At 45.6% G+C, this 25928-nt stretch overlaps 1 protein-coding gene across 1 annotated transcript in view; it reads right to left on the reverse strand.

The window, feature by feature from the left end:
* LOC126199154 (zinc finger protein 625-like) overlaps window positions 1–18219 on the reverse strand; it is a 241005-nt gene extending 222786 nt beyond the window's left edge. Inside the window, exon 1 of the mRNA XM_049935919.1 lies at window positions 18059–18219. Within this exon, the coding sequence (XP_049791876.1) occupies window positions 18059–18113 (55 nt within the window). The 5' untranslated portion in view covers window positions 18114–18219. The remainder of the gene's footprint in view (window positions 1–18058) is intronic.
* Between the last annotated feature and the right edge of the window lie 7709 nt (window positions 18220–25928).

Below are 25928 nucleotides of genomic sequence, written 5' to 3' on the forward strand. Positions count from 1 at the left end.
ATTCTCTGGCGCGGTTCGGAGATCCCTCGTAATATTCTGGTGTCACAGCTGCAGAGGTTGAAGTCATGGACATTCGAACATTTTTGAACTAGTCTTTGGCCACTACAGGGAGGGAGGTGGTGGTATAAAGTTCCTGATCACCACTCTTTGCGCTAATGTCCTTGGTTAATTTCCAAACCTCTCCACAGTTTCGTATGTAGTGAGGGAGTGTGACATGGTTGATGATCCGTCCGTCGAATGAGAACATTAAACTGGGTTTTGTTCAAGAGTAGCAGCCTATGTGTCGGCATCGGCTTTCAGGCTCTCCCTCCCTCCACGCCTAATGATTCAAATCCGATATCACAGTCATCGACACGACACAGAGACACCATTGCCAACTCGTGACAGGTCAGAGGAAGGCAACAGTAAACCACCTCCACTAGGACATTGTCTAGAACGGCGCTGCAGGGTTCCTGCAGCTGCTTTTCTACGCCCATTCCCTGAGTATGGGACTAGTTTGACTCTGATAACTAAAGTGTGCAAGCAGTGGTGTCAAATGATGGTGAATTCGCAGTTCAGATTTTTCAATAGATTATCCAACGTACTACTGCTTTGAAGATTTTCCTACTATGAGTTTAAGTTGTTGCCGTGGCAATAAAAAAGTAAATAATCGTTTCCGACAATTAGTTTCTCACGCACCTCAGATATGTCAAACGTCAGCCTAATTGTGTCTCGCACAGTTTGGGGTATCCAGCAAATGTAGTTTGTGGACAATGATCTCAGGCCTGATCACGACATTAGTTGTCTCCAATGGAAGAACCCGTCCGGCAACGTGGTAGCCAACCTACGTACTCACTCCAGTTTAAGAACTCCCGTAACTCACTGTCTACATGAGGACATCCATTTGTATCGTTAGTAGTTTTCAACCTGTTTATGGCTGTTCTTTTCCTATTTTGTATTGATGTATTACTCTCTGCACTTGCCCTAAATCTGTATTACTTGTCTAAATTAGTCGTCACCTACTTTTCACTTCCGTACAAGGCCACATTCCAGATAAATGCCTTCAGGAAGGACGTATTAGCATTTATATTCGTTGGGGAATGTTTCTTTTCTAAGAAATCCCTTCTTGCTATTGCCAGTATGCACTTCATATTCTTTCTATATCGGCCATCGCCAGTTATTTTGCCGCCCAAATGACAAAACTCTTCTACTACTTTCATTGTCCCATTTCCTGATCTAATTTTTCCGATGTGATGTAAATGTCACAAAACAAACTGGAGATGCTTTTGCTACCTTTTGCCCATTCACAATCACAATTCTATAGAATCGCCCGAAGCTAATAATTTCGCAGCAATATATCATTTCCGTTAGTAATTCGTCCTCTGTAAGAGAGGTTTCAACTGATGATGCCTTGTTTAGCTGTGAAGAAATTCCCCGAATGTAACCCTCCACATTTTCTTTGTCTAAGAAAGAGTATCGAACTTAGACACAGGCAGCTAATTCTGACACAATCTCAAGTTTGCCTGCCGCCGTAATACTGATTACGTGCTAGAATAATATCTCGCAGTCCTGCCTAAGGAGTTAGCCTAGTGCCATAGGGTGGAGCCAGCCTATGTTTCTGTCTCGACTTTCAACAAATGAGATGAACGGCCCTACGTCAGTAATTGCGACTAAGTTAGCAGTGCAGCATACATTTTGTTGAGTGAAGGTTCCTTCCTGTGTATGTGTAGAGTTGACACGTAGCGCTTTCTTCATTTTGTCGCGTTGGTCGTCTTGTCCTTCCTCTTCTGTGCGGTCCCAAATGGCTCTAAGCACTATGGGACTTAACATCTGAGGTCATCAGTCCCCTAGACTTAGAACTAGTTAAACTTAACCAACCTAAGGACATCACACATATCCATGTCCGAGGCAGGATTCGAACCTGCGACCGTAGCAGCAGCGTGGTTCCGGACTGTAGCGCCTAGAACTGCTCGGTTACATCGGCCGGCTGTGCGTCCCGTTGGTGTTTCTGTGAGGGTTGCAGGTCTGTTGCTGTAATTACACCGACAGGTGGATCGCTTTGATGTGTGTCTGCATTGTGGGACGCGATGGCTGCGTCGGTAATAAAAAAAAAAAAAAAAAAATGGTTCAAATGGCTCTGAGCACTATGGGACTCAACATCTTAGGTCATAAGTCCCCTAGAACTTAGAACTACTTAAATCTAACTAACCTAAGGACATCACACACACCCATGCCCGAGGCAGGATTCGAACCTGCGACCGTAGCAGTCCCCCGGTTCCGGACTGCAGCGCCAGAACCGCTAGACCACCGCGGCCGGCGTCGGTAATCAGTTCAGTGATGAGTGCACGAAGTGCTTCAGTATTCATTACGAGACTGTGCGGATGGTGTTGTGAAGTCTGTGGAGCACGGGGGCTGCAATCGCCACCTTCGATAGTGGTGGTCGCAGCGTAGCAAACGTTTTAACGATTTGCCAGAGCCTGTGGAAGTAAAACAAATACCGGAACGAATTATCAGTGTTCACACCACGCGAGCTCCAGGAAGTGTTTACACCGTACCGCACTGATGTTGTCTCTTTCGCTTCCCGGAGCGAACTGCGTTGATTAAACTTCATACCTGTGTTTATGTTTCCTGTTCCATGGCGCTGAGCGAGAGCAGAGGAGACCAGCATCACACACTTTCTTTGCAACGGCGTTGATGGCGTCCGTAACGGGAAACACTCCAGCCAATAGCAAGCCCACAGAAGAAGATGCCGCTGGAATCGCCTGAATCACTATTTTTTTAAATTATTGTACATTATTCAAAAAGAAAAATATTGCATTTTAACTACATCGTATGCCATGATATGGAAAAATGAATGGATCCATTTCCATCTCCGAATCAATTCACAGCATTGAAAATGTCACTGTTGACGTTGGCAGAAAGTCTTGTAATTATTTCTGTGTGATTTACTGAGAAGAATATAATAATAATAATGTCACTTGTCAACAACTTTTTGTTATATTATATACGACGAGAGAAAGCTTTGTTGAGGTGTAAAAGATCGTAAGAATATGCCTGAAAAGCCGATCTTACATACATCGGAGTGAACAGTGGAGTGATTTTGACAAGATGAAAGTAATTTCAACCAGTGATATTGTAAGTAGGCTGTTTAGGTTTTCATGTTAGTGACGCCACGTAGCGCTCTGTATGAAAATCGCAGACAGCTATGTGCAGCGCGTAGCGTTGGGCAGCTGGAGGTGAGCCGCCAGCAGTGGTGGATGTGGGGAGAGAGATGTCAGAGTTTTGAAATGTTAATAGGAAGAAGATGCTGTGATATGCAAATGATTAGCTTTTCAGAGCATTCACACAAGGTTGGCGCCGGTGGCGACATCTACAACGTGCTGACATGAGGAAAGTTTCCAACCGATTTCTCATACACAAACAGCAGTTGACCGGCGTTGCCTGGTGAAACGTTGCTGTGATGCCTCGTGTAAGGAGGAGAAATGCGTACCATCACGTTTCCGACGTTGATAAAGGTCCGATTGTAGCCTATCGCGATTGCGGTTTACCGTATCGCGACATTGCTGCTCGCGTTGGTCGAGATCCAATGACTGTTAGCAGAATATGGAATCGGTGGGTTCAGGACGGTAATACGGAACGCCGTGCTGGATCCCAACGGCCTCGTATCACTAGCAATCGGGATGACAGACATCTTATCTGCATCGCTGTAAGGGATCGTGCAGCCACGTCTCGATCCCTGAGTCAACAGATGGTGACGTTTGCAAGTCAACAACCATCTGCACGAACAGTTCGACGACGTTTACAGCAGCATGGACTATCACCTCGGAGACCTTGGCTGCGGTTACCCTTGACGCTGCATCACAGACAGGAGCGCCTGCGATGGTGTACTCAACGACGAACCTGGGTGCACGAATGGCAAAACGTCATTTTTTCGGATGAATCCAGGTTCTGTTTACAGCATCATGATGGTAGCATCCGTGTTTGGCGACATCGCAGTGAACGCACATTGGAAGCGTGTATTCGTCATCGCCATACTGGCGTATCAACCGGCGTGATGGTATGGGGTGCCATTGGTTACACGCCTCGGTCACCTTTTGTTCGCATTGACGGCACTTTTAACAGTGGACGTTACATTCAGATGTGTTACGACCCGTGGCTCTACCCTTCATTGCCGGCCGCTGGTGGCCGAGCTGTTCTGGCGCTACAGTCTGGAATCGCGCGACCGCTACGGTCGCAGGTTCGAATCCTGCCTCGGGCATGGATGTGTGTGTTGTCCTTAGGTTAGTTAGGTTTAAGTAGTTCTAAGTTCTAGGGGACTTATGACCTCAGCAGTTGAGTCCCATAGTGCTCAGAGCCATTTGAACCATTTTTTTCTACCCTTCATTCGATCCCTAAGAAACCCTACATTTCAGCTGGATAATGCACGACCGCATGTTGCAGGTCCTGTACGGGCCTTTCTGGATACAGAAAATGTTCGACGGCTGCCCTGGCCAGCACATTCTCCAGATCTCTCACCAATTGAAAACGTCTGGTCAATAGTGGCCGAGCAACTGGCTCGTCACAATACGCCAGTTGCTACTCTTGATGAAGTGTGGTATCGTGTTGAAGCTGCATGGGCAGCTGTACCTGTACACGCCATCCAAACTCTGTTTGACTCAATGCCCAAGCGTATCAAGGCCGTTATTATGGCCAGAGGTGGTTGTTCTGGGTACTGATTTCTCTGGATCTATGCACCCGAATTGCGTGAAAATGTAACCACATGTCAGTTCTAGTATAATATATTTGTTCAATGAATACCCGTTTATCATCTGCATTTGTTCTTGGTGTAGCAATTTTAATGGCCAGTCGTGTATTACAGCACATGCTATCCAGCAGTTGTGAAAAGCGCTGTTGGAGAATTGGAACACCCTATCACAAGAGCTCCTGACCAACCTTGTGGCCAGCATGGCAGCACGTTGCAGAGCATGGAGTGCTGTCCTTGGTGATCACACACTCTACTAAGAACCATATCTCGTCTTTTGTAATCTCCAGAGAACCATCACAAATTTATGTTATTGCTTTGAATGACAGTGTTATTTCTTTTAGTCTCATTGCGTTTTTCTTTCAGTTATCTTCTGTACTGTACTGCACAATACTACAGCAGTCCTCTCTGTGTTTGTTCCATCGATTTCGACAGCCTCACGCTATGCGTCTCGCCCCTGTTTTGCATACCAGCGCCACTGCGTTTGAGGTGGGGGAAGCTGCCTTACTCCGTTGGTACATACTGTCTAAGGGCATAAAGTGTCAGAGGACACTATAGGCTTAGCACAGGAAAAACAGCTGGCCGTAGTGGAAGTAGCAGTAGTACCACAGTAAAATTTTAAATTATGTTGTCATAAATTTTGAATTAGCAGTTGTTTAGACAGCAATGGTTCCTTGCAGTTAACAAGATGTTAAATACTAGTAAATGACAAAGCAAATAGCAGCAATTTTTAATTTTACGCATAGAGGTTGTTATTGGACCTGTGTATGATTTATATTCACTAAATATGAAGGATCCAATCCGCCCACATTCGAATCATGATTTCTTGTTATTTTAGAGCACAATCCATTTTTCCCTATATTAACATTTTGTATACTTGTGAAGATTAACATGTCAAAGATTAACTACAAAAACTACAACACTTTGCAGCGTAAATTATTTGTATTTTTAGTCAGTAAATCTCACGACAGAAGCAGATCTGTGGGAACTGTCATGCACAATTAAGAACTAAATAATATGTTAAGTAGCTCAAAAAGGTCCGTCAAGGCAGTCTGCTTTTTAATAAAAACGACGATGTCGACGTTAGGTAGTTGTTTATCCTTTATGTTTAAGAGAATAATTGTTATTTTTAATCGACGGTTTGCACACTAAAAATAGCCAAAGGTAGCAGACATGCTCGCACGGCAAAAAAATTACAAGTTGGTATCCATCTTCAGAGAAGGCCGTATCGAATTGTTTTCGTATTGGGCATTCGTCTGGACCAGTGATCGGAGCCACATGTGTCAATAGCGTTTCGTATACTATTTGACGGGCTGGAAAGGCGTATGTCAGAGAAGGGGACCACGCCTGCTCGTCATCACCAATATAGTTCAAATCTGTGGTATGAACAGGGCTTGGACAGAAACGAAAATAACAGTAATGGGAGCTCCAGATGGCCAAGCGGTTAGAAAAAAGTTGCATTTTTGGCGCGGGTCGGGCGACACATGACCAAGACCAATTTACACTGAAGCGCCAAAGACACTGGTATAGGTATGCGTATTCAAATACAGAGCTGTGTAAACGGAATACGGCGCTGCGGTCGGATACGCTTGTATAAGACACCAAGCGTCTAGCACAGTTGTTAAAACGGTTACTGCTGCAATAATGGAGGGTCGACAAGTTTTAAGTCAGTTTGAACGTGGTGTTATAGTCGGCGCACTAGTGTTACTAGTGTTGAGACTCAGCATCTCCGAGGTAGCGATGAAGTGGGAAGTTTCCCATACGACCACTTCACGAGTGTATCGTGAATATCAGGAATCCGGAAACACATCAAATCTCCGACATCGCTGCGTCCAGAAAAAGATCCTGCGAGAACAGCACCAACGACGACTGAAGAAAATCGTTCAATGTGACAGAAGTGCAACCTTTCCGCAAATTGCTGCAGATTTCAGTGCTGGGCCATCAACAAGTGGCAGCGTACGAACCATTCAACGAAACATCTTCGATATGGGCTTTCGGAGCCGAAGGCTCACTCATGTACCCTTGATGACTGCAGGACACAAAGCTTTACGCCTCGCCTGGGCCTGTCAACACCGACATTGGACTGCTGACGATTGGAAACATTTTGTCTGGTCAGACGTGTCTCGTTTCAAATTGAATCGAGCGGATGGGCGTGTATGGTTATGGAGACAACCTCATGAATCCATAGACCATGCATGTGAGCATGGGACTTTTCTAGTTGGTGGAAGCAGTGTGATGGTGTGAGGTTTGTGTTGTAGGAGTAATATTAGTCCCCTGATACGTCTAGGTACGACTCTGATAGGTGACACGTACGTAACCATCCTGTCTGATCGCCTGCATCAATTCATGTCCATTGTGCACTCCGACGGACTCACGCCCCGTCCTCACAGCTTTAATTCCGCCAGTACCTCGTCTCCTACCTTCCAAAAGCTGTGAAGACGGGGCGTGAGTCGTGCTCGGGTAGCTCAGTCGGTAGAGCGCTTGCTCGCGAAAGGCAAAGGTCCCGAGCTCGAGTCTCGGTCCGGCACACAGTATTAATCTGCCAGAAAGTTTCATATCAGCGCACACTCCGCTGTAGAGTGAAAATTTCATTCTAGAAACATCCCCCAGGCTGTGGCTAAGCCATGTCTCCGCAATATCCTTTCTTCCAGGAGTGCTAGTTCTGCAAGGTTCGCAGGAGAGTTTCTGTGAAGTTTGGAAGGTAGGAGACGAGGTACTGGCGGAATTAAAGCTGTGAGGAGGGGGCGTGAGTCGGTTCGGGTAGCTCAGTCGGTAGAGCGCTTGCCCGCGAAAGGCAAAGGTCCCGAGTTCGAGTCTCGGTCCGGCACACAGTTTTAATCTGCCAGAAAGTTTCATATCAGCGCACACTCCGCTGTAGAGTGAAGATTTCATTCTATTAACATTATTGAGCATATCTTGGATACCTAGCAATGGGCTGTTCAGAAGAGATCTCTGCTTTCCCTAGTCTTATAGATTCATGGTGCCAATTACCTCCAGCATTATTCAGACATTAGTCGACTCCATGCTACGTCGTACTGCGCCACTTACATGTGCTTGCGGAGCCCTACACAATATAAGGCAGGTGTGCAAGTTTCTTTGGCTCTTCAGTGTATGTCAGCGTAGTTTTAAGGCAGCGGCTGGCGCAGCGGAAAGAGTGCAGGACGTAATCCGAGGGCTGTGAGGTCAATTCCCTTTGCGGAAGTAGTATGTTCAGGTTTTCCTTTCTTTCACTGCAAATAAACCAAAATAATGCTGTATATATTAGTTTTAGTTATGTTTACACAAAAGGCATGAAAAGAAGAGAAGGGAAATTTAGGGCTGCAAATAAATTTTCAGGAAGGATTTGCAAGGCATAGATGAGAACTTCGTGCATAAACCTAATATTGTCATCACTTTACAGCTGACGATTTACAGGTGCTGGGGTGACATTTCTCGTAAAAAGAAGCGGAAACAGTAGTTTTCTTGGCACCATGCAATGTCCCATTTTTGTAATTACATGTCTGGTTTAAATTTTATATACAAAACATGAACTTGGTTTACATTCACAAAGGGTTGTTTCTCGTCACACAGTTGGGCAGCAAACCTCGCTAAACCTATCATCTCGCTAAATATAGGTGTAGATTGCTGATGATCTACAGCGGAATGTATTTTGATGCAGTCTTTTGGGGATTCAATTTCTTTTTCTCTCTCGGTGAAATAACAGCAGTTTTGAAGCTTTTTGATGAAATTCTTTACCTGATGATAAAAGTTCTTGGAAATTTATTTGTACTTCCCAGTTTTCGTTTGCTATTCTTTTCACACCTTTTATGAAAATGTTGATAAATACAACACATTGAGCATTATTTCGGTAAGTGACGCAATGTTAAAATTTAAAAAAAGTTTCCAAACAGAGACTCGACCCATGATCCTCTGATTTGCATTCTGTACCTTTCTGCTGTGCCATACGCTGCTTGGATGCTGCATTAACATACGGGACGGCTGCAGGCACTCGTAGGATCTGCGGTGTTACGTGCTGTGACGTACGCAGCTCGGCTTGCCTTTCACGTGCGCCTCGTTATATACAAAGCTCATCATTCCCACATGCACTGACTCAAGTGAGACACTGGACTCAAAATCTGGAAGTCGCTATCGCCATCTACACTCCTGGAAATTGAAACAAGAACACCGTGAATTCATTGTCCCAGGAAGGGGAAACTTTATTGACACATTCCTGGGGTCAGATACATCACATGATCACACTGACAGAACCACAGGCACATAGACACAGGCAACAGAGCATGCACAATGTCGGCACTAGTACAGTGTATATCCACCTTTCGCAGCAATGCAGGCTGCTATTCTCCCATGGAGACGATCGTAGAGATGCTGGATGTAGTCCTGTGGAACGGCTTGCCATGCCATTTCCACCTGGCGCCTCAGTTGGACCAGCGTTCGTGCTGGACGTGCAGACCGCGTGAGACGACGCTTCATCCAGTCCCAAACATGCTCAATGGGGGACAGATCCGGAGATCTTGCTGGCCAGGGTAGTTGACTTACACCTTCTAGAGCACGTTGGGTGGCACGGGATACATGCGGACGTGCATTGTCCTGTTGGAACAGCAAGTTCCCTTGCCGGTCTAGGAATGGTAGAACGATGGGTTCGATGACGGTTTGGATGTACCGTGCACTATTCAGTGTCCCCTCGACGATCACCAGTGGTGTACGGCCAGTGTAGGAGATCGCTCCCCACACCATGATGCCGGGTGTTGGCCCTGTGTGCCTCGGTCGTATGCAGTCCTGATTGTGGCGCTCACCTGCACGGCGCCAAACACGCATACGACCATCATTGGCACCAAGGCAGAAGCGACTCTCATGGCTGAAGACGACACGTCTCCATTCGTCCCTCCATTCACGCCTGTCGCGACACCACTGGAGGCGGGCTGCACGATGTTGGGGCGTGAGCGGAAGACGGCCTAACGGTGTGCGGGACCGTAGCCCAGCTTCATGGAGACGGTTGCGAATGGTCCTCGCCGATACCCCAGGAGCAACAGTGTCCCTAATTTGCTGGTAAGTGGTGGTGCGGTCCCCTACGGCACTGCGTAGGATCCTACGGTCTTGGCGTGCATCCGTGCGTCGCTGCGGTCCGGTCCCAGGTCGACGGGCACGTGCACCTTCCGCCGACCACTGGCGACAACATTGATGTACTGTGGAGACCTCACGCCCCACGTGTTGAGCAGTTCGGCGGTACGTCCACCCGGCCTCCCGCATGCCCACTATACGCCCTCGCTCAAAGTCCGTAAACAGCACATACGGTTCACGTCCACGCTGTCGCGGCATGCTACCAGTGTTAAAGACTGCGATGGAGCTCCGTATGCCACGGCAAACTGGCTGACACTGACGGCGGCGGTGCACAAATGCTGCGCAGCTAGCGCCATTCGACGGCCAACACCGCGGTTCCTGGTGTGTCCGCTGTGCCGTGCGTGTGATCATTGCTTGTACAGCCCTCTCGCAGTGTCCGGAGCAAGTATGGTGGGTCTGACACACCGGTGTCAATGTGTTCTTTTTTCCATTTCCAGGAGTGTAGTTTTAAGGTATCCATGGTTTATCTATACGATTCAGATAAACATCAGGATGGTTCCTTGTAAAATCCGCCGTCGATTTCCTGCCGCATTATTGTCTATCCAGAAATGGTTCTCTCTATCTTCTCACCTCTGCATTGACGGTACATTAGGCCTTATCCTTCCTTCTTTTCCTTTCGAAATAGCTCTCGACAAATTCTACGACCCCAATTGATCCCCATATAACCTACACAAAAAACAGATCTAGGATGGAAGACTGTACAGCGCATGGCGGACGGTACTTTGTACCATTGCTAGACATTCCTTTTCCTGTTCTAGTCACAAAAGAAGTGAACGAAAAATGTATGCCTCTGTTGAAGCCTTAACCTCCCTTATTTAGCCCTTACGGTCGTTGCGCAAAATGTACGCAGCTGGCAGTAGAAACTTTCTGCAGTCTGTTGCAATTGCTGGTTTTCTAAACTTACGTAAGTCGCATTACGGGAAAAGATCGTCTTCTTCACTCCAAGGATTACCATCTAAGCTCGAGGGGCACTGTCATACTGATGGAACCGACCGATACAAATCTAGCAGCGCGCCTCTGGCACTTTCCACCTTTAATTCAACTTTGTGTGTGTGTGTGTGTGTGTGTGTGTATGTGTGTGTGTGTGTGTGTGTGTGTGTGTATTCTGGTAGATATCTCCGACAGAACAGACACCACCCATATACTCGGTGAGCATTAATAAAACCGACAAACTGGAGGGACGGATTCCTGACTAGAGATGGAGGAAAAAACGGTCCTGTGGACATGTGTATGGAAATGTGTCGTTGCCACGCTAAGTGACGCTGACGAATGAAAGTTCCTTCGACCATGTGCAGTGTGTTTCTTGCGTGTTGCAGACTGTGTGATTGATGCAGCGTACTGTAAGCCACAGTCGGGAACAAGCCGAGGTGTTTTTTTTACGGCCAAGTAGATGGAAACGGTTGAGAGGCTGCACGGCTACACTAAAGTAAGTACTTTCACAGACACCAACAACATCACACGATGTTTCAAGGCCTTTCTTGGTGTTTATATCCTGCGTGACAACCGCTACTATCCCTATCACCTGCAATGATTGCAAGGATTATCGGTAGAGGGTTTCCCTCTACGGGAAGGACTTTGTCGATGGTTTTTGTACCAGATCATCACAATTAAGGACTTTCTTCATCAGTCCTCTTTATCGACGAAGGACCTTTTACCAGAACTGGCATCATCAATGTCCATAATCGTCATTCGTAGACTACAGACTCAGCACGTAGTCAGATGATCTTTCATTCGTCAGCGCCATCTACCGAGGCAATGGTGCACTTCCCAATTCGTGAATTCAGCTGAAGCAGTCAGCATCATCGAGTAGGACTATTATTTGTCAATTCTCATATGGGCATGTATTTTTTAAGTGTTGAATACTGAACTTCGAGAGAAGAAAATGGTTCAAATGGCTCTGAGCACTATGGGACTCAACTGCTGAGGTCATTAGTCCCCTAGAACTTAGAACTAGTTAAACCTAACTAACCTAAGGACATCACAAACATCCATGCCCGAGGCAGGATTCGAACCTGCGACCGTAGCGGTCTTGCGGTTCCAGACTGCAGCGCCTTTAACCGCACGGCCACTTCGGCCGGCTTCGAGAGAAGAGTTTGTGATTGTTGCACAGTCAGTGACAGTTGTAAATTATCAAGCACTCGTGTGGCAAAGAGCTGTACCAAGTTAAGTGAATCTCTGTTTGTAAAGAAAATAATATTTCATAGGTAGTTGCTCCAGTGATCCATCTCCAAGAGCAATCATAAGACATACAGTTATGGCCAGATGATTGTAGCTTGCTCTGGTCATAACAAGGCCTATTATCTTATGGTTAGAAGATTGCAGAACAAGAACTGGAAGCAGTCGCCTGTGCTGAATATCTGGTTCTATCTGTATTGACCGATTTAAAGTAGAATGACCACTCAAAACTAATTGGAAGGAAGGCAGATGTCAGATTGTGATTCATTGGAAGAATTGCCAGGAAGCATATGGCCAACCTACGAAGGAGATGGCTTACAGAATCATCGTTCGACCGATACTTGAATATTGCTCTTCAGTCTGTGACCTGAACCATATAGAGCTGATAGAGGAAACAGAGGAGAGACTAAGAAGAACACCGCGTTTCGCCACAGTTTCGTTCAGTAAACGAGAAAGCGCTATGGCTATGCTCATCCAACTTCAGAGGCGAACTTTCCAACTGAGATGTTGTGCATCACGGTGTGATTTACTATTAAAAAGTACGTTCCTAGCAGAGTCCACCAGTATATACCTTCCTCCAACGTATATCTCGCAGAAAGAACATAAAGGTGAAACAGACAGATTCGATCTCACGTGAAGACTTCCAGCAATCAATCTATCTGCGGAGCGTTCACTAGTGGAACAGGGGAAAAAACCGAAATTTGTTGTAAGTTCCTGTGGGACCAAACTGCTGAGGTCATCGGTCCCTAGGGTTACACAGTACTTAATCTAACTTAAACTAACTTACGCTAAGGACAGAACACACACCCATGCCCGAGGGAGGACTCGAACCTCCGACGGGGGGAGTCGCACGAACTGTGGCAGGGCGCCCCAGACCGCGCGGCTACCCCGCACGGCAGTGGAACAGGGAAAGGGGGAAACGACATTGGTCCGCTAAGTACATACCTATTACTGAAAGGCAGCCTGATCAGGAATCCTACAGTTAGAATAGAAGGAACACCAGTTCTTCGGCGCCGCGAGGCAAGATATCTAGGAGTCGTAATTGATGAATAATGGAATTATACATCTCACATAGAAATCACAACGAAACGAGCCCTAGAGGTCTTAAGTAGTCTAATCAACATAGAACACAAGAGATTTCATCTGCCACCTGCATTAATCAAGCTCTGTCACAACAGCATTTTAATGTCAATAGTAGGATATGCGTGTGGGGTCTGAGCACACAGGTTCACGAGGGTGGTGCCTGCCATGGCTGTGAGAAGGGTGCAGCGGAACGTGATACTACGATCTGTCGGAGCATATTGAACAACTCCGGGGGGGGGGGGGGATCTACTAATGTTAATAGGGTTATGTCCGCTAGCCATAAAGATACGAGAGCAGGCAGCATGGTATTGGGTTACTAAAGGAAAAGTAGACAGGAGCAGAGACATCTTGGTGGTACAGGTAGGGGACAAGTTTGCTGTCACAAGGAGGGGGGAGGAGCTGTGGCAACAACCCTGGGAAAATCAAGATACAGGGAGAATGGTCTTCAAACTGTTGCCCGCCGGCCGCGGTGGTCTAGCGGTTCTAGGCGCTCAGTCCGGAACCGCGCGACTGCTACGGTCGCAGGTTCGAATCCTGCCTCGAGCATGGATGTGTGTGATGTCCTTAGGTTAGTTAGGTTTAAGTAGTTCTAAGTTCTAGGGGACTGATGACCACAGATGTTAAGTCCCATAGTGCTCAGAGCCATTTGAACCATTTTTTGAACTGTTGCCCAACATCAAGGAAATACATGGGATGAGTCATTTCGAGCCAAGTAGGGGACTGCTGCACTTTCTCACGGGACATGGGCCATATCCGACATATCTGTGTCGATTTGGTAAACGAGCTACACCAACGTGTGACTGTGATGCTCAAGACGGAACAACTGAGCACATCATCTATGACTGTCCGTTATATGATAATGTGCCGCATGATCTAAAAACTCAACTACCGAACAATGACACTTACGCCTTAACACGAGCCGGCCGGAGTGACCGTGCGGTTCCAGGCGCTCCACTCTGGAACCGTGAGACCGCTACGGTCGCAGGTTCGAATCCTGCCTCGGGCATGGATGTGTGTGATGTCCTTAGGTTAGTTAGGTTTAAGTAGTTCTAAGTTCTAGGGGACTGATGACCTCAGAAGTTGAGTCCCATAGTGCTCAGAGCCATTTGAACCATTTTGAACCTTAACATGAGGAGCCGATGCCTTCAATGTCCTCAACAGTATGACTAACGGAGTATCACAAAAGTTCATGAGGGATTTCATTAGTAACCAAAATGGTTAATTGCAAAACCGACAAAGACTGAGGTGTACTCGCCCAAATCGGCGGGCGCGGAATTGGCCAGTCGCTCTTACGACTGGAATCCGCCACGCTACAGGATTAGACCGGCGGGTGCATCATATCACAGACAACAAACAGTCTGCACTATCAATTTAAGTACTAGGTATTAGTAGTACTATTAGGTAGAACAGAATACTAACAACACTAACCAAATAGGGACTGCAGCGACCCAAACTACACTACTGGCCATTAAAATTGCTACACCGAGAAGAAATGCAGATGATAAACGGGTATTCATTGGACAAATATATTAGACTAGAACTCACATGTGATTACATTTTCACGCAATTTAGGTGCATAGATCCTGAGACATCAGTACCCATAACGCCCTTGGTGCTTTTGCGCATTGAGTCAAACATAGCTCGGATGGCGTGTACAGGTACAGCTGCCCATGCAACTTCATCACGATACCACACTTCATCAAGAGTAGCGACTGGCGTATTGTGACGAGCCAGTTGCTCCGCCACCATTGACCAGACGTTTTCAGTTGGTGACAGATCTGGAGAATGTGCTGGCCAGGACAGCAGTCGAACATTTTCTGTATCCAGAAAGGCCCGTACAGGACCTGAAACATTCGGTCGTGCAATATCCTGCTGAAATGTAGGGTTTCGCAGGGATCGAATGAAGGGTAGAGCCACGGGTCGTAACACATCTGAAATGTAACGTCCACTGTTCAAAGTGCCGACAATGCGAACAAGAAGTGACCGAGACGTGTAACCAGTGGCATCCCATACCTTCACGCCGGGTGATACGCCAGTATGGCGATGACGAATACACGCTTCCAATGTGCGTTCACAGCGATGTCGCCAAACACGGATGCTACCATCATGATGCTGTAAACAGAACCTGGATTCATCCGAAAAAATGACGTTTTGCCATTCGTGCACCCAGGTTCGTCGTTGAGTACACCATCGCAGGCACTCCTGTCTGTGATGCAGCGTCAAGGGTAGCCGCAGCCACGGTCTCCGAGGTGATAGCCCATGCTGCTGCAAACGTCCCCATCTGTTGACTCAGCGATCGAGACGTGGCTGCACGATGCGTTACAGCCATGCGAATAAGATGCCTGTCATCTCGACTGCTAGTGATACGAGGCCGTTGGGGTCCAGCACGGCGTTCCGTATTACCCTCCTGAACCCACCGATTCCGTATTCTGCTAACAGTCATCGGATCTCGACCAACGCGAGCAGCAATGTCGCGATACGTTAAACCGCAATCGCGATAAGCTACAATCCGACCTTTATCAAAGTCGGAAACGTGATGGTACGCATTTCTCCTACTTACACGAGGCATCACAACGTTTCACCAGTCAACGCCGGTCAACTGCTGTTTGTGTATGAGAAATCGGTTGGAAACTTTCGTCATGTCAGCACGTTTTAGGTGTCGCCACCGGCACCAACCTTGGGTAAATTCTCTGAAAAGCTAATCATTTGCATATCACAGCATCTTCTTCCTGTCGGTTAAATTTCGCGTCTGTCGCACGTAATCTTCGTGGTGTAGCAATTTTAATGGGCAGTAGTGTAACTTGGCCAGCGCAGTGCCAGGGGCACGCTCACTGGGGTTAGCTCGGTGAACAGGCCACAACAGTAGGTTTGTATATGAACTGGCACAACTGTAACGCTGCAGAGTAGATTAATAAAATAGATTAACCTTGTTCATAGTTATGCCAGTACTTGGAAGTTTTTTGTAATAATGCTGCTTTGTTTTCATGTTGTATCACTTATAAGGGTGAAAAGTATTTAAACCGACAAACTCTGGGAGGTTGTAGGGGACATCAAAACTAATATTTTTCCCTAATGTCATTTTCTCCTATGAGGATTATTTAAATCGTTGGAGGCCGTATTAAGCTCTTCAGTTGTTAGAGGCCGTATTACGATCTTCAGTTGTTCGAGGGCGTATTACGCTCTTCAGTTGTAGGAAACTGCTGTCCACCAGTGTAGTAGTGCATTGTCTTTGTTTACTAATGGAGCGATAGACCTGGAGTGAGTACAAGTACACTGATATTGTTGGTGCGTACTACGTAGCGCACCACAACGGACGAGCTGCACAGCGGGTTTATCAACAACAATATCCTAATCGCCGTATCCCGCATCATACGACCTTTGCTGCTGTGTACCAACGTTTGCGTGAGACCGGGTCATTTAGCAGATTACCTGGACAGAGACGCCGTCGCAGGGTAAGAACGCCGCAATTTGAGGAAGCTGCCTTGCAACATGTGGAGCGGGAGCCTTCAATCAGCATTCGTAAAATTGCACGTAACATGGGGACGAATCAGACGAATGTAAGAACAGTCCTTCGAGAGCAATTGTTACGTCCATTTCACTTACAGCGTGCCAACAGCCTGGAACCAGTTGATTATCCACCCAGAGCACAGTTCCCGCAGTGGTACGTGGAACAGTGTGAAATGCATTCTGCATTTCCATCCTTTGTGTTGTTTACCGATGAAGCAGCGTTCGGGCGTGATGGAGTCTTCAACATTCACAATTCGCATGTTTGGAGTGGGGATAACCCACATGCCACGGTTACTTCCGCTCATCAAGTGCGGTTCTTCGTTAATGTGTGGGTCGGTGTTGCTGGGGACTGTTTAATTGGGCCGTATCTGCTACCTAGGCCATTAAATGGCAGGCACTATCATAATTTTCTCGCAAGAGCATTGCCAGAATTTCTGGAAGACGTCCCGCTCCCTACAAGACAACGGGTGTGGTTCCAACATGACGAGGCGCCGGCACATTTCAGCCGTCGTGTGCATCGATTACTGGACCGACGGTTCCCAGAAACGTGGATTGGCAGAGGTGGTCCTGCACCATGGCCTGCTCGATCCCCAGATATATCCCCTCTGGACTTTTTTGTGTGGGGAGAGATGCGCAACCTTGTTTCTACAACTCCTGTTGCATCAAAAGAAGTTCAAATGGTTCAAATGGCTCTGAGCACTATGGGACTCAACTGCTGTGGTCATCAGTCCCCTAGAACTTAGAACTACTTAAACCTAACTAACCTAAGTACATCACCCACACCCATGCCCGAGGCAGGATTCGAACCTGCGACCGTAGCACATCAGAAGAGGATCTGGCTGCCCGGCCAGTAGCAGCAGCAGGAACAATTCAGAATACTCCTGGGGTTTTTGCCCGTGTGATCCGACGGTGTAACCTTTGTTTTTCGTGTCAATGGAGGCATTTTTGAAAATCTACTGTAATTGAAAACTGGGTTGTGTTAATCTGTTGTCTCTTGGTCATAAAAAAATGGTAAAGCGTTTGTTGGTTTTATTGATGTGCCGCCAGAGAAATCTTCCTCTACTGGTTTAAATACTTCTCATAGGAAAAAATGACATTAGGGATGTCCCCTACAACCTCCCAGAGTTTGTCGGTTTAAATACTTTTCACCTAATTAGTTAACGTGGTGGGTTTTGTTGTAACATTATATTGTACATTGTACTGTATTAATTAAAAAAAGTACTCTCCACCACACACTGTAAAGTGGTTCGCGAAATATAGGTGTAGATGTACACAGTGACAGTGGCAAACACCGTAAGGTTCTTTGCGGAGTATAGATATAGACGTAGATTGGTGTTGACGTTGTACCGAAGCAAAGATGATGATTTCGTGCAGAGATGATACTACAATAATAGTTATGATCATTATTTTGTCTATAAGTAATTGAGGAAGCCTAATACAGAAATGGTATCTTACCTCGAGTAGGGGTAGCGTCTGGTACCACAGATGGCCCCCAGTCCGTCACCGTCATCGTAATGTGCCTCCGTTCCAGATGCCGGTAAAGATGGATCGACGGAGAAATATTAAGAGCTACTGAGGCCTCCTGCGGAGCACAGCACAAAAAGCAGCGGCGTCGCTGCGGTTAGGAAGCGGAGAGCTGTCACACGATATGCCTCGCAGCGAGGCCGCTAGCGAGTTGGTATCGCTCTTCGACCTCATCCGGTATGCCAGGAAGCAGCATCAGTGGTCTGTCGCCACCAGAAACACTGGAGCAGCACTTAGGGAGCACGCGATACTACCACTAAAGCTGGTTGCATAGATAACCGAATCAGCAAGCTTCTGCACTGCTTCTAGGGAAACCGGTACTTCTGTTTTCTTTCTTTTTTCTTTTTTTAATTCTCTAAGAACTTTGCTGCTGCCGTATCAAATATGGATGACGACCTTTGTTCAGTATAACGATGAGCACAACACCTGGGTCTTAAATTAATCCTAAGATGTCACAGGTCATTCTTATATCACACCGCAAGTTGACCAGGAGATGTTTTTGTGAAACAGTTCCCCTCAGAATTTAGAAAAATATTTCCAGCTCAAATAAAATAAAAACTAGTGATTTTAATTGACTGTTCAAATGGCTCTGAGCACTGTGGGACTTAACATCTGAGGTCATCAGTCCCCAAGAACTTAGGACTACTTAAACCTAACTAACCTAAGGACATCACACACATCCATGCCCGAGGCAGGATTCGAACCTGCGACCGTAGCGGTCACGCGGTTCCAGACTGAAGCGCCTAGAACCGCACAAGTTTGTATGATGTGTTACAGAAATAAAACGAGACCCACTGAATAGGACACATAGGTGGCGAAACATAATTGGGCAAGAAACATAAAAGGAAATACATTATGTTTTCCAGAAAGAGAACTTCTTAAAAAAAATTTGATTCGCAAACCCGGCAAAACGTCGACAGGATCTTTTACCTCGGAAAAGGGAAATCATTATTGCAGTTATCTGCTATAGTTCGTTGTCCCGCGTTACAAGACAACCAAATGAGATTCAGTCGGTGTATGGAGTAACGCATCCTTTCTCAAAACCTTTCAGTATTCGCGTCCCAGTTTTCAACCATAATAGCTCTTCCCCACCACCTAACCCCTCCACCCCCTGTTTCCTCATACCATAACAAGATATACAGGATGGTAAGAAAATGCATGACAGGCTTGTAGGGACGTTGCAAGGCAGGTTGTACTGAGCCACAAGTGTTAAGACAAAAAAATTCGATACTTTGCGCCGTTTCTCAGTTACAAAGCATTGAAATTAGCCAGTCGGAGCGTCGCGCGCTCCCATTCAAGCGGCCTCCCAGGAGCGGTGTTGCTCAACGAGAGTTTTGTTTGGTTAGCTGGAACTTGAATTTGCGCGCGCGACTACCTGATTGGCTAACTTCAGTGTTAAATAACTCGGAAACGGCGCAACGCATCGAATTTTTTTCTTGACATTCATGGCTCAGTACAACCCTCCCCGTAACATCCATACAAGCGTTTCAGACATTGTCTGACCACCTTGGCCGGCCTGGGTGGCCGAGCGGTTCTAGGCGCTACAGTCTGGAACCGCGCGACCACTACGGTCGCAGGTTCGAATCCTCCCTCGGGCATGGATGTGTGTGATGTCCTTAGGTTTGTTAGGTTTAAGTAGTTCTAAGTTCTAGGGGACTGATGACCTCACTGGACTCGCATTCGGGAGGACGACGGTTCAATCCCGTCTCCGGCCATCCTGATTTAGGTTTTCCGTGATTTCCCTAAATCGTTTCAGGCAAATGCCGGGATGGTTCCTTTGAATGGGCACGGCCGATTTCCTTGCCAATCCTCCCCTAACCCGACCTTGCGCTCCGTCTCTAATGACCTCGTTGTCGACGGGACGTTAAACACTAACCACCAACCAACCAACTGATGACCTCAGAAGTTAAGTCCCATAGTGCTCGGAACCATTTGAACCATTTTTGACCACCTTGTATATAACAATGTATTTTAGTATTTTGACGCTAAAGCTACAAAATTACGAAATGAAGTTAGGGGAAGGAGTACAGTATCACAATAACGCTGACCGCAGAGTGCACCGTGTTCAAAATTTTAGGGGTCAACACGTAACATAATGATCCCCAAAACGATCACGTTCGAGAATATTTCGTGGAGCATTACAAGCTACATCCCTCCTCATATGATGGTAAGTCCTGTATTGCAGGTGATCGGTACGATGTGCTCACACCTGTAACTTAACTTCCTGGCAGATTAAAACTGTGTGCCGGACCGAGACTCGAACTCGGGTTCGCAGGAGAGCTTCTGTAAAGTTTGGAAGGTAGGAGACGAGGTACTAGCAGAAGTGAAACTGTGAGGACGGGCATGAGTTGTGCTTGGGTAGCTCAAATGGTAGAGCACTTCCCCCGAAAGGTAAAAGACCCGAGTTCGAGTCTCGGTCCGGCACACAGTTTTAATCCGCCAGGAAGTTTTATATCAGCGCACACTCCGTTGCAGAGTGAAAATCTCACCTGTGACTTGTCGATACTAGATGACCACACAAGAAAACATTTCCGCTCTCGCATCTTCTCATCTGCAACACCTATACTACTTTCACCTTTGCAGCCCACAGTCTCACGAGGTAATCCATCAACTTTTCGCGCCCGCTACTTGTAAGACAAAGAGCGATAGAAGACCATCGATTACGGTTTTTCCAATATAGTGGATCTGTGTCACGAAATTGTAACAAATTTACTTAATACTGCCAGTGAAGTGACATGAAGTGACATGAAGTGAATGTCAGTCACACGCAGGATCCTAAATGGTTCGCAGTGTGCCATCCATAATTTGTCTCCTGTATAGAGTGGTCTTACAACAGCTTAGTATTATATACAATGATTCGCTTGAGAGTGACCTGTAGATCGCCATACGCCAATCGAACACGTTAATCCAGAGGGGAAAATGTCTTCTGTCTAACGTCATGTATTGGTTACAATCTTATTTAAGCTAGTATGTACCGTGAAAATTGCTGCAGAATCTATGTTGTGCGAGGGTAATCCCAAAAGTAAGGTTTCCTATTTTTTTATAAGTACATAGACCTGTTTATTTCTGCAATGGTTTACATCAGTTTACAGCTTGAACACTTAGCTATTTTTCGACATAATCACCTGTCGATGCATTTTCGTAGACGCTGTGGCAGTTTTTGTAAGGCCATGTCATACCAGATCGCTGTCATGCTGTTCAGAAAGTTATGAACCTCTTCTTTCACCTCGTCGTCGGAGCTGAATCGCTTTCCGGCCAAATGTTCTTTTAACCTAGGGAACAGGTGATAGTTACTGGGCGCCAAGTCAGGACTATGGGGTCGGTGGATGAATATGTTCCACTGAAACTGTTGCAGGGGAGCAACGGTTTGCCGAGCGATGTGTGGGCTGAGCGTTGTCATGCAGAATGTGTACGCCCTTGCTCAACATTCCTCTTCTCCGATTCTGAATTGCCCGTTTGAGTTTTTTCACAGTCTCACAGTACCTGTCAGCGTTAATTGTGGCCCCATTCAGCTCCGACGACGAGGTGAAAGAACAGATTCATAACTTTCTGAACAGCATGGTGGCGAACTGGTATGACATGGGCATACAAAAACTGCCACAGCGTCTACAAAAATGCATTGACGTAAATGGTGATTATGTCGAAAAATAGCTACATGTTCAAGCTGTAAACTGATGTAAACCATTGTAGAAATAAACAGGGCTATGCACTTATAAAAAACTAGGAGACCTTATTTTTGGGATTACCCTCGTAATTTCCGCGGCTATTGCAACGTGTAAGTTGTTCTATGGCAACCGGAGAAGAGGAGTTTTTGAATGAGTGTTTTATACTTGATCCTAGTAAGAAATCTTTATACCTGATTCTAGTAAGAAATCTTAATCCTAGTAAAAAATCTCTTCAATTTCGTGAAGCAGAACCACACTCGGGTTCCCGGGTTCGATTCCCGGCGGAGTCAGGGATTTTGTCTGCCTCGTGATGACTGGGTGTTGTGTGATGTCCTTAGGTTAGTTTGGATTAAGTAGTTCTACGTTCTAGGGGACTGATGACCATAGATGTTAAGTCCCATAGTGCTCGGAGCCATTTTTTGAAGCAGAACCTGCATCATAGAACTGAGCTCGCGTGTGTTGCCACACGCGAGCGACGTCACAAGTTTACTACTTGAATAGCTGCAGAGCAGGTTTGGACAAATGACTGCGCAGCGTTGTTGTTATGGGCTTCATGCATTTTGCAGATTTGTCTGTCTTGAGCCATCTCTTCATCCCTGCATAACTACTGCAAACAACATCCACACGACCTTCGTCTCCCTCTCTACGATTTATATCTCCCCCTCCTCCTCACCTTCCCCTTACACTTCGGTGCGTAGCGAAACTATCTGCTGATGCGTCAATTTGTGTGATATCAAACTATAATTTCCTTTGGTCAGTTTTTTTTTTCAATAAAGCTCCTTTGTCCCCGATTCGATTCACTACCTCTTCTTCAGCTGTCCACGAAAGAAGTGGTTTATAAAGCGCTTGTTCGACTGATTATTGAGTATTGTTCACTGATCTGGGAACCTAACCTGGTACAACTGAAAGAAGAGATACAGACGATCCAACGAAGGACGTTGCGTTTCGCCACGGTATCGTTTTTTGGGTGCGAGAGCGCTACACAGATGCTCAACAAACTCCAGTGGCAGATGGTACAAGAGAGGCGTTGTGCGTCACGGAGAGGTTTACTGTTGAAATTCCAAGAGAGTACTTTGCGGGAAGAGTCGGGGGACATATTACTTCCTCCCACGTACATCTCGTGAAACGACAGGTTTACTGACGGTCATTCTTCCCACGCGCCGTGTGGAGCAGGGAACGGAAGGCTAGTTACTTGTACCAGAAGTACCCTCCGCCACCCACCATCAAGTGGCTTGCGGAGTATTGATGTAGTTGCAGATGTAACACCACACCCTAAAAGCTTCTACTCTCATCTTGTCTGAACTGTTTACAGTGCACATTTCGCATTCGTATAATGCTACGCTACAGGCGAATATTTACAAATAACACATTCATGCTCAATGTTAACATAGCTCTCCTTTTCAGAAAAACTTTACTTGGTATTGCCAGTCTGCATTTTATATCCTGTTGACTCCTGGTACCGTCACTTACTTTGCTGCCAAATAGCAAAACCCCTCTGCTACTTTTGGGGCAGACTGTATAAAACATGTCACATTATTTAAAGGCAGAAAATGATCTTAGATCAAGCTTAACCTGGAAATCTGGGTTGTATAAACCTTAATTCTAGATCATATCGCCATGGAGTCGGATCATATTTGACTGGCGGAAAAGTCAGTTTCACCTCTAACTGTCACTTTATAGAATAATGGCACTACCATTTATCGCTTTTATTCTTAGCAGATACCAACTGAAATAATGAGAATAGTAGTTATTAACACAAAAAATGGCAAGTAAATGTGTGACTACGCCATTCCCACGCCACGGATGTTCAAAACACTTTTCTTCGATCTGGAAGAATAGGTTAAGGTATTTCCGCCTACCGTGTGTACTTAATGATCAATCTCATACCAGCTCTTGGGAAACGACTCATAATTTATGTGATTAGTTCAGAGGTATTACATGGACATTGAGCAGCAAAGTAAGAAAGGAAAATTCGAAATATTTGCAGTGAACAGTTAAGTATGGGAACTTTGAAAACAGTCAATAACGATTCAACATCACGTATGTATGTTCTCTTTCGGCTAGAGTAGCAGTAACTATGCAATTCGTATTAAATTTTTGACAACCGTACACGTCCGTACACTGCTATGACAAGTACATTTGTATTGACAAAAGAGAAGAAAAGCAAGTATGCTGAAATACGCTAATCACATAATATTGTTTCATTTTTTTCGGTGGCTCGGAGGTTGCGTTGTGGAATGCAATACCGAGGATCGCATGTTCGAACCCAAATCATTTCTTGAATTTTTTCCGTTTATTAGCACTTTCTCTACATTGTTGGTTGTAAAGATAATCACAACAACATTACTATGCCATTCCGTACCATTGAGACCAACCATACTCTTCTGGAGCACTGTTGGACAAAATTCTGTGTGCAATAACCCTAAGCGATGTGAATTACATTGTTTCCTTCCGTTTACTTTACAAGTATCTGAGCATTCAGTTGCGTCCACAAAGGACGACGATGACGAAGTCCAACGAGCTTCCCGCACGTTCCGGGAGGGGTGAATCCAATCTTGAAGTTAAATAATCCATTTAAGTTGAAGTTTCGTTTGGAGAACAGCACTGTAGAGCAGTCGGAACAAAGACTCAGACACTATCTAATGAAACCAAGGAAAATGAACCAACCACTGACTACATTGTGCATGTTCCTGTTAACCTTAAGATTTTACACCGCGGAAACCTTTCAAATAGTGATTGATGATCTGTTTAAAGCAGACATAGCAACAGCTTGCAGAGCAGTCCATAAAGTATCGATCTTGCGAAATAATTAACGTCAACAGCAACCTCTCTCCATGACTTTATCTTGTTGGTCACAGTGACTTTACCTGTTTCCTTTTTACACTCCGTTATATCTGTTTACTGGCCCAACACAGAGTTTCCAGCACCAAATTTTTCTCATACTGAGAAGAGTTTTACGATCGCTCCTTTATCTGTGTACTTACTAGCATGGTTATAACACACCTTCGATAATAAATACTGTGTATCTACGATGTATGATAAATATCTGCGGTCGAAGCGCAATAATCGTGTCAATAACCGATTTTAGCAGTGTTGCCAAGTATGTTATGTACTACCAAAATGAAATTTGGACCTGCTTCGATGGATCCGAGTTTAGCGTTATACACTGGAGCTGAGTCCTGAACGTAGTTTACTTTCTGATATAAAGTCAAATTTGATCTGCAGTCAGCGATGTTTATACAATCGGCCCTTGACGTCCCATTGCCTAACCTAATTCCCTCTGCATCATAAGCTTTAATTCCAAATTATACTTGTTTGGCGTTTTTAAACGTATTCATCTTATAGCTTCTTTTCAAGGTATCATCGTTCCATTCAACTGATCTTCCAATACCTTTGTCGACTATAACAGAATTACAACGCCATCTGCAAACCTTAAAGTTGTTTTTATTTCTTTTCTCTGAACTTAAGATCCGCTTCCAAATGTTTTCTTGGTTTCCTTTCCTGCTCGTTCTATGTACAATTCGAATAACATGGCGGATCGCCCGCGAATATTCGTGGGGCTGAAAGTATGTTTATGTTAATTTTATTCTCTATATAAATGTTAACTTTGAACTCAGGTCTGCAATATGAACTCGAATTCCACCGACTCAACGTCGGAGGTTGTCCAGAGATATTTACTGAATATGAAGGTGCCAGGAATCCGTAGTATACGATAGCTCGCTATAGAGCCATGATGTAATAATGATTTATTACGTTTGTTAATCTAATTACCTTTATTTCCATGAAAATGCCTTCACGATATTCAAAAAGCCAGTAATATTTAAATCACTGAAACGTCCGACACAAAACATAGAATAATGCAACAACCGTTAGAGAAACTCGCATATGAGGGTGTTTTCCAATCTTTTCTCTCAGTGTAGAGTACAGAACGCAACGAATCCAGATACATTCCCTTACTGGTTATTCGATCACCATAATCACCATAAACTGTACAGCGAAGCTCAATCGACTGTGTTACACGCTCAAGAATCCTAGGATTTTCGGGTACTTACAGTCTACTACTTCCATGCCTGCCACAATGCTAGTTGTCGGGTCCATGTGAGTATCGACTGCTGTCCTATAAACTGGGCTCTTCA

Source organism: Schistocerca nitens, chromosome 1, assembly GCF_023898315.1.
Source record: "Schistocerca nitens isolate TAMUIC-IGC-003100 chromosome 1, iqSchNite1.1, whole genome shotgun sequence".
Taxonomy (NCBI): Eukaryota; Metazoa; Arthropoda; class Insecta; order Orthoptera; family Acrididae; genus Schistocerca; species Schistocerca nitens.